Genomic DNA, 15,181 nt, shown 5'->3' on the forward strand with positions numbered 1-15,181 from the left:
ACAACCAGCTACTGGACTGGGGGGGGGGGGGTCGTTCTTGAAGTAACACACCCCATTTCCTTGATGACCCAGCTCTCTTCACTGGTCAAACTCTGGGCTACGTTATACTGAGAGCTGCAGATTCCTCTCACACGCTACTGTAAATTCTCCGGAGTGTAGGATCCGGCAAGAGAATTGAGAGGGCTGAGAGCTTATGGGAATGCAAGCAGGAAGTTAGGATTCATACAGATGGATGGTGTGGGCAGTGGGACCCATTCCCAAGTTCTCTGACCACCACATTCGAACCCAATTGCTTGTAGTTTGGACATTTGTCTGAATTAAAGACATTGGGCTACAAACATCTGTTTAACTTACAGATTCAACATTGCTTAGATGAATAGCTGTTCACCCAAGTGTACGTTGCTACAGGTTGCATTGGCGATACTCTTCTTCTTCTTCGGTTGTCCATCGAAATCCAATGACGATGTCCATTCCTTTAACGGTGAGATCTTTGACTATACAGTCTTATCCTGGACCCACAAGCTCTATTGCAGGTGTGACACGTATATGTGGTAGTGGTAGTGATGGCAACCATGGCTGCATTTCTCCTGGCTCTCTTCTGCTGTCTTCTGGTTGTTCTTTCCATCTCCAGAATATGAACCCCGTCCCTACACAGTGTTACGGTCAGCAGCAACATCCTCCAGGTCCTCAGGTCTGATCTTGCACTTCCTTAAAGCATTCTTCATCTGATCCTTATAGCGCTTCTTCAGCCCTCCAGCTGAGCGTCGACCGTGATGTAGCTGGCCGTACAACACTCTGTGTGGTAGCCGACATGGGGGCATCCTTATCACGTGCCCCAGCCACTGCAGCTGACGCTGGGTGATCATAGCCTCAATACTTCTGCAGTTGGTCTTTACAAGTATTTCAGCGTGAGGCACCCACTCACACCAAGTGATTCCCAGGATGGGCTGAAGGCAGCTTATGTGGAAGAGTTCCAAGGACTTGATGTGACGGCTGTAGGTTACCCAAGCTTCACAGCCATAAAGGAGGGTGGTGACGCAGACCGCTTGGCTTACGGCGACCTTTGTGGAGGGATGAAGGCTCCTGTTCTGAAAGACTGTATGCCGAAGTCTCCCAAAGGCAGTTGATGCCTGTTTAATGCGGCTCTGGATGTCGTTGTCAATGGCGCTATCCTCAGAGAGAATGCTCCCCAGATATTTGAAAGATACTACAACCTGAAACACAGACAACCTCAAACGTCCAGCTCTCTATATCATTTAACTATGAATACTCAGCATCAGTTAATTAATGTAAGATTTATTTAAAAAAACATATCTTTGAAAATGTGGCAAATATGCATTTAAAATACAGTTTCTTCTAGGGACAACTTTATTCAGTCATATATAGTATATATTGGTATTGTTGTGACAGTGACCTTTTAAACATCTCTGTGTAAACATCTTTTAAACATTTCAGCTTTCTGCGTAAATTCCTACAGATTGATTGGCAAGATGAATGATCAAATGTCAGCAACTCTGACCATGTCCCTGGCACTGCGACCCTTATAACAATCAATCACATCTGAAGATTCGGTCACATTACTTGAGGGCTTGATATCAGGCTCCCAATACTGATACACTGCTATGAGCTCCCTCACGGCAAATATCTGCCAGGTCACAGAGGAAAAGATTCGAGGATGGTTTCAAGGTGACCTTGACAAAAAGTGTAACATCCCCACTGTTTGGTCAAAACAGAAGATGAGTGTGCAGCATGGCGTAGAGTACTTCAAGACCATGTATTGAAAGCACAAAGAAGCCCAGAGTAAACAACAGGAGCATCTGACTTCACCACCTGCTGTCCCCACCTATGTCAGACTCCGCAAGCCTCACGTTGGCTTCATCAGTCAGCTCAGAATTTGGAGTGGAAGCATGGCATCCTCATGAAAAGGGGTTATATTGCACAGTCTGGATTTCAACAGCCTATTTTTGTTATTTACGGAATTTTAAGTCACAAGTGGTTTGAAGATTACTGTTGAACTTATTCTGATGCCAAATTTGATGGAGCAACGGAGTGAGAAACCAATTATGTTTCCCAACAGAAATCACTACAACGCTCGCCAAAGTAAAATTGTATCCACTAACCTGGCAGCCCACATTGTGGATGAGCACTTCCAGGAAGAGTCCTAGTCCCAGAGATTTCTTGCCCCAGTTCATCCACGCACCAGCACTCCCCTGTGCTGCCGTGACATTGCAGAGGCTTGAAGTTGCCTTCGGCATCACACTGAGGGACATACGCGCCGACAGCAGGTCGAGGCCTACTCTGACTGAGCTCCGCCTGTACTTGATCCCGCAGCTCTACACAAGGCGGCTTTGGATTTTCCGTCAATACTAATTAATTGCCAAAAAAAACACAATTTCAAATCAGCAGAAATAAAATATATTAATTATGAAATTACAACATCCATAATAATGCATGATTGCTTTTCATTCCTGTAACTTCATCACAAAATTAAAAATGAATTTTTTGTCCTACAACTGGGTCCAATAACAAATGAGTTTCAACCGAGATCTTTAAATGCTTTCTCTTTTACTGCCTTGTGGTTTTCATCTGATACTGTGGTTATTAATCATGCATGAAAATACACATGGAAGCTAAAGAGTAGACCACTCAGCCCTTCAAGTCAGCTCCATCAATCAATATTCTTTCAATAAAGTTAATTTTTTAAATAAAAATTTGCATTGGTTTATTATTCTCAAGATACAGTGAAAAGCTCACCTTGCATTCTGCTCATACAGATCAATTGTTTACACAGAGCATTGAGATAGAACCAGGTAAAACAATAACAGAATACAGAATAAAATTTAAAAGTTACAGAGAAATTGAAGTGCAGTAAACAATAAAGTGCAAGATCACAACAAGGTAGACTGTGAGATCAAGCGTGGATATAATTGCTCAACAAGCCCTTTCAAGGGTCTAATAACAAGGTGATAGCTTGAGCCTGCTGGTATGGACTATCAGGCTTTCGTATCTTCTGCCTGTTGGGAGAGGAGAGAAGGTCTGGGATGGGTGGAGTCTTTGATAATGCTGGCTGTTTTACTAAGGCAGTGAAAAATATAGACAGGGTCCAGAGAGGGGAGGCTGGTTTCCACGATGAACTGAGCTGTGTCCACAACGTTCTGCAGTTTCTTGTGGTCACGTGCAGAGCAGCAGCCACACTAAGCTATTATGCATCCAGATGTAATACTTTCTGGGGTGCATCGATAAAAATCGGTAAGAGTCGATGGCGACATGCCGAATTTCTTTAGACTCCTGAGGAAGTAGAGACATTAGTGAGTTTTTTAGCCGTGACATCAATGTGGCTGGACCAGAACAGGCTCGTGGTGATATTCAAAGTTCAAATAAATATACTATCAAATTATATACATGTTACCATCTACAACCCTGAAATTTGTTTTCTTGTGGGCATACTCAATAAATCCAATAACCATAACAGAATGTACATATCATCGGAAGAAGATGGCACCAGCAAACGATGATACCACAGGCAACGTTCTCCAGATAGACGGTGAAATTGTTTCACTTCTTCTGTGTCTTCCTTTTTGTTTAATATGGTTCCGGTCCTTTAGGAGCATGTGATCTATAGTTTGATGGCATGCTTTCAGGCAGATTGAACGATCTTGCCTCCAATCTGAAGAGTTATCCACACTAATGATAGATGCCCTACTAAATTAACTACACTGATTTTTTTTTTAACCACAGCACCACATTTTAATCAGCTGTGACTTCAATCGTACATTTGTGTCAGGAAGTTCAGGGTGGCTAATACAGTACTAAGGGAGAGGTGTAGTGACTGAAGTCATGTTTCTCAGATTAAATGTCAAACTAAAACCTCTTAAATAGTGTGTAGATAAAAAAAGTGTGCTATTTAAGGATGGCCAAGGTGCTTGCCAAAAGCTCTGGGCATGCCATTTACTTGGGAAAGAGATGATCTGGTTTGAAGAATTTTGTTTGTGCGCAGTGGCTGTATTCATTCCCATATTACAACAGCAACAGTACTATAGAGTGTGCAAGTATTGTAAAAACACACTTATTCCAAGATCCACTCTTGCTATATGTTTCTGCTTTTGATTATGACACTACATAAATGGCTTCATTCAAACTCTGACCGACCTGACTGCCCACAAAGTGGTTGACCAGTCCCAGGTCCCTTACGGGTCCCAGGAACTTCCTGCCCATTCTCATCCACAAACCAGCAATAACCCACAGCACTGTGGCACTGTATTGCCTTCTAGTTCCCTGTGTCATCACACTGGGGGACACAGACTCCAGTTGCATGATCAAGTCGATATTTGTTCTTTTCTGTTATCACACTCTCTCATGGTGCTGTGCACAGGCACTCTTAGGATGTTCAATATATTCGAATATGGAATTTTTTAAAAAACACACAGGCAGGAAACATTTATGAAAAAAATGCAAAAATAATTCAGACTGGGTCACTGCATGGTCAAAACTATCCCAAAAAATCATAATGTATCACAAAACTCACATCCACTACTCTAAATTTATTGTTAGTTACTTTTTCTGTATCCTGTACCTATCAGAGCTCACACTTACAAGTCAGGTACAATTTGTTGCAGACAGAAACCCAGATTCCAGGCTCAGGTGTCTGCTTACAACAGAGTCAATTATGTGGAAGTTAAATGACTGCAATTATGTACAACAGTACTGCAGAGTACAGGTCCTTTGGCCAACAATGTTGTGCTAACCTTTTAACCTTCTTCAAGATCAATTTAACCTACCCTTTCATTTTCATTTGTCCTGTTCATAAGAGGATTGTTCCTGCTGGAGTTTAATTGGAAGGATGTTTGCTTGGGTATATAAGATTCATTTCAATGGAATTTATAAGGGATAAAATCCTTTGGAATATAACTAATTGTAAAGAAACAAAATGAAATTAACAAGCACACACAATGTTTGCAATGAGCTGAGTGGTTGAATTATTTTAACACAGTTTCTCCATTGCAATCTATTTTTTCATAAAGAATAATATTGTTCACATCGGCATTTCAGAGTAAAGACAAGCTGAATCTGAATCAGACAATATCACTGACATACGGTATGTCATGAAATATGCTATTTTGGGGCAGCAGGTGAATGCAGTACATAAACAGAGAACCTAGAATATAGAGACCTACAGCACATTACAGGCCCTTCAGCCCACAATGTTGTGCCGACCATGTAACCTACTCTAGAAACTGCCTAGAATGTCCCTACCGCATAGCCCTCTATTTTTCTAAGCTCCATGTAGCTATCTAAGAGACTCTTAAAAGATCCTATTGTATCCGCTTCCACCACTGCTGCTGGCAGTGTATTGCACGCACCCACCACTCTCTGTGTGACAAACTTACCCCTGACGTCCCCTCGGTACCCATTTCCAAGCACCTTAAAACTGTGCCCCCTCGTGTTAGCCATTTCAGCCCTGGGAAAAAGCCTCTGGCTATCCACACGATCAATGGCTCTCATCACCTTATACACCTTTGTTAGGTCACCTCTCATCCTTTGACCTGATAGAGGTGTCTAAGATGATGAGTCTTTTTCTGTTGATCAGTGTCAAAAAAGCCAAATTAAATCCATTGTGATTCAATGTTGTAAAAGAATAAAACATGAAAACTTCTGGGGGGGGTGAATACTTTTTATAGGCACTGTATCTATATACTGTCTGTATGTATATTGTCACATCCATTTATTAGGTGAGGGGAAAAACACTCATAAGCCTTCATGCTTTATGATATAACTTTGGGTGTGTTATTCTTGATAGATCTATTTAGCGGCAAAGATCACTTGTATTCAATGGCTGATCAATAAAAAATAAACTGGATTTTAAAATACTACAAAGATATGAAGATCTCTGAAATACCTGGTAAGCTAAAGAGTGAAATATTTTAACAAAAGGAAGTTAACTTGGTCATTTCTTATAATTGTTTCTCAGTTGCAATCCCTTTTCTCTTTAAGTCTATTTGCAAACCTTCAATGCCAAAAATATATCCAAAGCTGAAAACTTGAATTAATGTTTAAATAATTTAGAGAACAATGATGCCAAAGAAAATAAGTGAATGGATGTGTGGGTTGACGAGAGTGACTTACAAGAAAGATGAGTAACATAATCAAGAGAGAATCGAAAGATCACAACTGAAAATGAATGTAATTAATGCGGTTATTTTAGATCAACAATACTTCGTGTAGTGCCAACTGCACTTTGTAACTAGAAATGCTAAAATTAATTGTTCTCCTAATGATCAGTTTGTATTATGTACAGGTGGTTCATCAAATTTTTATATCAGTCTCAACAAAAACAAATTGTTAAGCTTCTCATTTTTTTTTTTACACAGTTGGAAAATTGCCTTAAAATGCTGGCAGACCTGGCTCCCCACAGCGTGGCTGACCAGTTCCAGGGGCTGTCCTCGTCCCGGGAACCTCCTGTCCATTCTCGTACACACACCAGCAGTATCCTGTGCCGCTGTGACACTGCATCGGCCTGAAGTTCCCCTCGTCATCACACTGAGGGATGTGGACACCAACCAGGGGCTGGGACCCACGCATCCCTGACTCCACCCGTTCTCGGTGCTGCTGACAGACAGACTTCGGACGTTCATTTGCTGTCAATAGAGCAATTTCATGAAAGCTTGAACACCAGAGAAATAGCAATGGAGAAAAACAAGGAATTATACTGGAAGCAAAGATGGAGCATATTGAACTCAAAATGTGCAAAGCCCTGTTTGAGCCCTCAGCTTGATGCAGTACGTCACCCACACCACTCCAGCACTTCCTCCAGGTGCATTAACATTCCTGTCTACAGTGCCACACAATTCTATCCAATGCTTCCACAATGACTAACTTCCACAAAATGCAGAATTGCTCATGTTTGCATAAGATCAGTCCTTTAGTCTAATTTTAATCTTGACTGACCTAGCAACTCATAGTTGCACAGATTCTAAGAACTGTGACATCATGTTATTACTTCATGTGGGGAATTGTGTGCAGTTCTGCTTGACACACAAGAGTGACATGTTGTGCGGTTGTATTGCAGAGATCGCAGAGGGGAATAACCAGCATGTTAGCTGGAGAATTACAGTTACACAGATTTTATGAGTGCTTGATGGTAAAGATGACTAACCTGGCTCCCCACAGCGTGGCTGACCAGTTCCAGGGGCTGTCCTCGTCCCGGGAACCTCCTGTCCATTCTCGTACACACACCAGCAGTATCCTGTGCTGCTGTGACACTGCATCGGCCTGAAGTTCCCCTCGTCATCACACTGAGGGATGTAGAGTCCAACGAGAGGCCCGCGCTGGTTCCTCTCTGTTTCTAACCGCTCTCGCTGCTGCTCACAGGCAGACTTTGGACGCTCATTGGCCACTAATAAAATAGAATGGTTTTGAAACAATTTCTCATTAAACTTGCAATTCTCTCAAAGAGCCTCTGTGACATCACTTCTATTAAACCTAGAGGGGGCCTCCTCCTTAGATGGAGAGATGTTGCCCCGCCCACTCATGCGCAATGGCTTAACGACATTATGGCCTGCTTGGACCTCGAAAAAATTCATTATTCAGTTCTTAATTCGGATCTAAAGTTCCATAAGGTCTGGGGACCTTTTATCGAGTACTTTCATAGCCTTCCTCTTGACTAGGGTTTTTTTTTTCTTTTTTCTTCTTCTTTTCGGTCCCTTGCTTTCAGCTCCCTTTTTTTTCTGGTAGTAGGCATTATTATCCTCTGTTGCTAAGTGTATTCACAGTCTGGGAGTTTGACTGTCCGGACTTATACTCTTTATACTGTGTGGTGGTTGGTCTGGAGTTGTTGTTTTTTTTCTTGTGTTGTGGGGCTTGGGGAGGACACTAAGCTTACTTGTCTTTAATTTAGGTGCTTTTTTGTTAAATTCTCTTCCTTTGTAGCATATTGCTATTGTATGCTTAATTTTGCACTGTATTAATGCTCCTCATTGGGATTTGGGGTTTTTAATTTTGTAAAATGTTTTGAAAAACTAATAAATTTTTTTTTTAAAAAACCTAGAGGGGGCCCTGTGGTCTAGAAATTTTGCAACCGCAACGGTGCATTTAATAGACACAAAGTATATTGACAAGGAGACCTTGATATAAGAGTGCCTTGGACAAGCACTTCTGAAGTAACTGGTCCGAGTTCTCCCAATACCTTCAAGGGGAATTGCAAGAGGAATAACTCCATTCAGTGTGGCCCAGTGGAGCAATCAGACTGGTGTATAAAGGCAACTCACACCAGGAAATGACCATTTAAGTGTTTGGAACATATGTTGTAGAACAGTACAGCACAGAAACAGGACCTTCTGCACACATTGCCTGCACCGAACACAATCCCAAATTAAACTCAGTCCCTTCTGTCTGCAAATGAACCACTTCTCTCCATTCCTTGCATATTCAGATGTCTAGCTATAAATCTCTTAAACACCACTATTGTACCTGTTTCCATTACCACAATGGAAGGAGGTGAAGCTAAATGAAGTAGGCCATTACTACCTTCTTTACGGAAAAAACAATGGTTTTCAGTAACTTAATGTGGGAAAACAGCCACATTAGGTAATTGAATTTCTAGGCAACTCAGTTTACAGGAGAGGAACCATCCTTGAGCTAATGATTTTTAGTTCCAATAAATTTCACATAATCCGCTACAGTTCATCTGTATTTCATCACACCCAATGCAGTTCATAATTTCATTACAGGCATAGCTATCAAAACTTCACATTTAATAAGGTTTCTCAGTACAGTATTATTATTAAATATTTATTCTGAATAACTTATAGCAGGGGAATTTTGAAGAATTCTGAAGAAAATGGATCGGCAAATCAGCTGTCAGAGGCTCTGTAATTGTGAGTCGCACTCTCCCTCTCTCATTGGAGGGGGAAAGATTGTTGCCGATTCTCCTGGTGGAGAACTCGGGGGTATAAAGGTGGCACAAGAGACTTTTAACACTGTAAATCAGCGAGTTGTTTTGTTATGTCTCCCCTCTCGCTGTGAAAGGGGACTCTTCCCTTTCCCTTTAGTGGGAGAGAGAGGGAGAGCCTGGGGCATGTCGAATTGTCAGGTGAACAAACAGATTTTGCTGTCCTTCAGATCATGGTCTTTCTTGGGGGCTTTGCTGTTTTATGGTTGGTGGGTGGAGGGTGCTGATGCTTTTTTGCAGAAGTGGGTAGGTCCCAACCTTGAGTATTGTGAACCGTTTTGGGTTCCTTATCTAAGAAAAGATGTGCTGGCATTAGAGAGGGTTTAAAGGAGGGTCACAAGGATGATTTTGGGAATGAAGGGGTTATCATACGAGGTACTTTGATAGCTTTGGGTCTGTACTCACCGGAATTCAGAAGGATGGGGGGGGGGATGTCATTAAAACCTTTCGAATGTTGAAAGGCCTAGATGGAGTGGATGTGGAAAGGATGTTTCCCATGGTGGGAAGTCAAGGGCAAGAGGTCACAGCCTCAGGATAGCGAGGCATCCATTTAAAACAGAGATGCAGAGAAATTTCTTTAGCCAGAGGGTGGTGAATTTGTGGAAATTATTATCACGGGCAGCTAAAGAAGTCCAGGTCGTTGGGTTTATTTGAGGCAGAGCTTGATAGATTCTTGATTGGGCACGGCATCATAGGTTAGGGAAGAAGGCCGGGGTCTGGGACTGAGGAGGGGAAAGAAAAAGGATCAATCGTGATTGAACGACGGAGCAGACTTGATGGGCCAAGTGACCAGGTTCTGCTCCTGTGTCTTATGGTCCCACGTGGCCAGGTTCGGGAGTCGTTGTTCCCTGTGGCCATCGGGGTCCCGGACCCGCTTTACTCGCCTCAGCGCTGGACTGGCTTCACAGCTGTGGCCTCACTTTCAGGAACTCCACAGTTCATGCTCCACGTGTTATTTGTTTACTATTTTTTAATACTTTGCCTTCTATGGCATGCTGGATATGTGGCAGTCTTTGTTGTGTGTGGCTTTTCACTGATTCAGTTGTGTTTCTTTGTTTTTTCTGAGGGTGTCTGCAAGAAAATGAATCTCAAGGTTGTGAATGGTATACATACTTTTATAATAAATGTGAACTTCGAACTTTTTAAGGGGGCTTCATTCTTTATCTACAAAAGCTCCATCTTCAGTTCTGAAATGTTTTGTTGCACTATCTACTTACCTGCAGTACATATTTCCAACTCTTGGTTTTAAGAGATACCAAAGTTTTACAAAGTCTCACTCAGTGGTGAGTTACTTTGATGAGAACATGGATGCCAGCAGAACTGCTGTGGAAAAGAGCAATCCATTGACAAGTGGTATTTGCAAACAATTTACAATAGATCAGACTGACAGCTGAGAGAGAGCGGATGCAGTCAAAAGGGCCAGACCTTTGGACTATGGATGTGATCTGGCATTTCCAACTATACCTGCAAGGTCAGCTTTAATCAGTGGTTTAAAGCCAAACACAATCATAAGAGACGACTGCTGCCCAAGTTATTCATTATTATGCTAATCAACTTTTATGAAACACACAAATACTTCAAAAGCCTCTCTACAGTAATTAGGGCACCTTGGAATTCCGCATTTTTGCTCAGAAGTGGTCATTATACTTAATTATAACCTTAACTGACCTGGCTCCCCACAGCGTGGCTGACCAGTTCCAGGGGCTGTTCTCGTCCCGGGAACCTCCTGTCCATTCTCGTACACACACCAGCAGTATCCTGTGCTGCCGTGACACTGCATCGGCCTGAAGTTCCCCTCGTCATCACACTGAGGGACGTAGGCTCCAATGAGAGGCCCGTGTGGGCTCACCTCCACCTGCGACTGTTCTCGCTGCTGCTCACAGGCAGACTTTGGGCGCTCGTTGGTCACTAATAGAATAAAATGGTTTTGAAACAATTTCTAATAGAACTTACAATTCTCTCAGAGACTGTGGTGTCATCCCTTCTTTTAGACTCATAGTGGACCATATCGGCTGGAAATTCTGCACTCCCAGAGGTGCATTAAATGGACGCAAGGTGGATTGACAAGATCACTTTGTTTCAGGAGTGCCTTGGACAAGCATTTCTGGAATAACTGGTCCAAGTTCTCTTGCCAATATTCCCAAGGGAATTGCATGGGGAATGACTTTATTAAGTGTGCGTCAGTTGAGTAATCACACTGATGTACAAGGACAGTTCACCCAGGAAATGACCAGTTAGATGTACAGAGCATCAAACAATACGCAGCTCAGGAACAGGCCCATTGGCCAAAATTGTCAGTGTCAAACGCAATGTCAAATTAAACTAAGTCACTTGCCTGCACACGATTCATTAAATGAATTCATAAGCAAATCAGTTTACAGGACAGAATGCAACCTTGAGCAAATGAATTTTAGTTCCACAAATTTCATGCGATATTTTTAATTTATCACTGGAGTTGATCCATATTCTATTGGTACTCAGTACTGTTTATATTTTCAACTTGCATTTTACTGTTCATTAGAAGAATAACCACCAAAGCTTTTTAGTAGTTTTTTATGGTTCAATATCTTCATTAAGTGTTTATTCTGAAGAATTTATAGCAGGTAGAAGCCGCAGGTGAAGGGAACTTTGTTAGGCCACATGTGTTTGTGCAGATCATCCTTATATTGTTAAAAAGTTAAAGTCTGTCCCGAGACTTGTAGGCTCATCAGGCCAGTGCTTATGCTGGTTTCCGTGGCATGAAGCAACTGAGACCACCCCCCTCCCCCCGGATAGGACGTCAGTCTATCGCGAGGTTAACCCCCAGCATTTTGCCGGTACCCATTTTCAGCTGGGTGGACTGGAACAGTGTGTGGTCAACTGCCTTGCTCAAAAACACGACACGCCTCGGCGGGGGCTCAAACTCACGACCTTCAGATCGCTGGTCCAACGCCTTAACCACTTGGCCACGCACCACATTCTTATATTGTGATTGTGACAATTTGAATTGAGAACAGAAGATTTTAAGTTACAGGATTACTGTCTGAGAAAAATACAAGAAACATAGAGAATGTTCAGTCAAAATCAACGCAAGAGGAGACACCTTTGAATAAAAAGAACAGTTTTTAGGGGGCTTCATTCTTTAATTTGCAAATACTCCACCTTCAGTTTTGAAACGTTTTGATGCCTCGTCTACTAACTGCATGCATTTCTGGTTCTTGGGCTTAAGAGATATGGAAGTTTTACAAAATTAGAAACTTTCAATACGAGATGAATTCCTTTGAAGAAAAAGTGGAAGGCAGCAGAACAGCTGTGGAAACGACCAGTCCGTAGACACAAAGAATGCAAGAGGTATTTGAAAACAATCTACAACAGAACAGACGGGGGGCACCAGTCAGAGGGAGAGCCAGACCGTTTGACTATGGATGTGATCTGACATTCCCAGCCATACCTGCAGGCCCGCTTTAATCAGTGCTTTAAAGCCAATCACAATCATAGGAGAAGTGCTTTTCATATCATTCGTTACCATGCTAATCAGTTTCTATCAGCTATACTGGTGCTTTGAAAAATGCCAATAAGTCTCTCAACAATAATTAAAGATTTTTAAGATCCTGTTTTTGCTCAATAGTGGTCATTAACTTAAATATATTATTAACTAACCTGGCTCCCCACAGCGTGGCTGACCAGTTCCAGGGGCTGTCCTCGTCCCGGGAACCTCCTGTCCATTTTCATCCACGCACCAGCAGTGGCTGGTGCCGCTGTGACACTGCATTGGTCTGAAGTTCCCCTCGTCATCACACTGAGGGATGTGGACACCCACCCGAGGTTCAGATCCAAACATAGTCATCTCCGTTTGTAATCTCTCTCGCAGCTCTTCACATGCAGCTTTGCGGCGTTCATTGCTTGTTAAAGCTAATCAAAATAAACAAATTGTCAAATACCCAAAGTAGTACTTTGGGACCGGACCCAATGCAGCAGCGTGGCAGGGTAAGAGTGAACCCTCTTGGGAAATAAGGCTGGTCACATTGGGACGGCACTATGCGGCAAGTTGTAAAATGGAAAAAGATAGGGCTGGTCCACAACTCGGACAAGGTTAATCCTGATACCGGTAGACAAGAACATGCAAAGGTTGATTGGGAGATACTGTTAGCAGGTAAAGGGATCACAGAGTTCCAAATCAGAAACTTCAATAATTAAAGTCCCTTTGAACGTCAAATGTTAACTCTGATCATGTTTAACATGCTGCGGGATGGCCCCAGCACATCCTTGGGTGATATGGTTGTTAATGCAAATGACATTTTTAGCTTCTATTGAATGTACATGTGAGAAATAAATCTAAACCTGAATCCAACGGCCTCACTAACCTGGCAAGTCACAGCGTGGTTGATTAGTTCCAGGGGCTGTCCTCGTCCCGGGAACCTCCTGACCATGTTCATCCACGCACCAGCAGTGGCCTGTGCTGCTGTGACACTGCATCGGTCTGAAGTTCCCCTCGTCGTCACACTGAGGGATGTGGACTCCAAGAAGAGGCCCACGCAGGCTCATCTCTGTCTCCGCCCATTCTCGCTGCTGCTCACAGGCAGACTTTGGGCGCTCACTGTCTGCAAATCAATTCAAGAAATCTGTTACTAAGCAAAAGTGCAAATATTTTAAATTGGGCTGTGTTGTCAGTTTACAGGGCATCAGGCAAGCCAACAGGTTGTGTAACGTTGTGCTTGACGTGTTCAGCCTGTTGTTACAATGGAGGCTAATTGCTTGTGCAGAACGAGGATAAGCTGCATTGTCATTGGTTTACATCTCTGTACAACTGAATGAGGAGAAAAATAAGAAATATAGAAACCATCCAGTCAGTAGGGAGAAAGAAAGAGACTGGAAGATCTGGAAAGGCTTAACAGAGAAAAAAAATAGCACAGATATATTTAACTTCCGGGGGCTCATCCTAGATTTTTCTTAATTTTCCCTTTCAATTTGGACAAGTGCAATAAAGAAAAAACAAACTTTGATTTTCTCGTTTTGGGAGCTCACTTTGTGTAATATTTCTTCTTGTTTACTGTGCGTATGAAAGTCAGTTTATAGGGATACATAGTGTCATCAGCAAAATTCTTTTTCACATAGACTTAAGGTGAGAGTTAAGGGGTTTAGATGGGATTTGAGGGGATTTGATTCTTTTTGCAACTCAGAAAACACTGCCTGAACAGCTGGTGGAAGTAGAAACCCTCACAGAGCTTAAGAAACGGCTCTAAAAAAGTACTTGAATTGCCAAAGTGTAGGGCTGGAGCTGGATCAGTTGAGAGGCTGAAGATATTATGGACGAGACTTTTGAAGAGGTGGTCACACCCAGAGTAACCAGAGATAGAGGAGGAAGTAGAAGAATTGGGAGTCACACTACTAATCCGGGACAATATCTCAGCTGCACTCAGGGAAGACATAATGGAGGGCTCAGACATTGAGTCATTTGGGTAGAATTGAGGAATAGGAAAGGTGTAATCACACGATGGTGTTGTACTGCAGACCCCCTGTAGCCACCGGGACATTGAGCAATAGAAATGGAATCAGATTAAGGAAATGTGCAAAAATAACAGGGTTGTTGTCAAGGGGGATTTCAACTTCCCTAATATAAACTGGGACCTACTTAGTGCAAGAGGTTTAGATGGGACAGAGTTTGTTAAGTGTATCCAGGAAGGTTTCTTAAATCAATATGTGGACTGTCCAATGAGAGGAGGGGTCATATTGGACCTGGTGTTGTGTAATGAACCTGGCCAGGTGGCTGACAGTTAGGAAACTGTGACCCCAACTCCATAACTTTCAGGACACCTAGAGATAAGGATAGGTATGGTCCTTGTGGGAGAGTTTTAAATTGGAGTAGGGCAAATTATGAGGGCATTAGGCAGGAACTATTAATTGCGAACCTTTTCTCTGGCAAGTCCACATCAGAAATGTGGAGGGTGTTTAAAGATCAATAGCACAGAGTACAGGAAAGGCATGTTCCTGTTAGAAGGAAGGACAGAGATGGAAAGATAAGAGAACCTTGGATGTCCAGAGAGGCTTTGAATTTAGTCAAGAAGAAAGAGGAAAAGTATGCACAGCTTCAGAGGTCAGGATCAAACGAAGCACACGAGGAGTATAAAGAAGCCAGAAAAGAACTAAAAAAGAGAATTAGGAAAGCCAGGAGTGGCCATGAAAAACCCTTGGCAAGCAGGATTAAGGAGAGTCCCAAGGCATTCCAGAGATACATCTAAACCAAGAGCATAACGA

At 42.5% G+C, this 15,181-nt stretch overlaps 1 protein-coding gene across 1 annotated transcript in view; it reads right to left on the reverse strand.

The window, feature by feature from the left end:
* Window positions 1-15,181, reverse strand: part of nid2a (nidogen 2a (osteonidogen)) — a 246,002-nt gene that overhangs the window by 26,499 nt on the left and 204,322 nt on the right. Inside the window, exons 21-26 of the mRNA XM_073038982.1 lie at window positions 13,291-13,527; window positions 12,587-12,838; window positions 10,616-10,855; window positions 7,154-7,393; window positions 6,399-6,635; window positions 2,121-2,366 (exon numbers count right to left, since the gene is read on the reverse strand). Coding sequence (XP_072895083.1) covers window positions 2,121-2,366; window positions 6,399-6,635; window positions 7,154-7,393; window positions 10,616-10,855; window positions 12,587-12,838; window positions 13,291-13,527 — 1,452 coding nt within the window. The remainder of the gene's footprint in view (window positions 1-2,120; window positions 2,367-6,398; window positions 6,636-7,153; window positions 7,394-10,615; window positions 10,856-12,586; window positions 12,839-13,290; window positions 13,528-15,181) is intronic.

Source organism: Hemitrygon akajei, chromosome 3, assembly GCF_048418815.1.
Source record: "Hemitrygon akajei chromosome 3, sHemAka1.3, whole genome shotgun sequence".
Lineage (NCBI taxonomy): Eukaryota > Metazoa > Chordata > Chondrichthyes > Myliobatiformes > Dasyatidae > Hemitrygon > Hemitrygon akajei.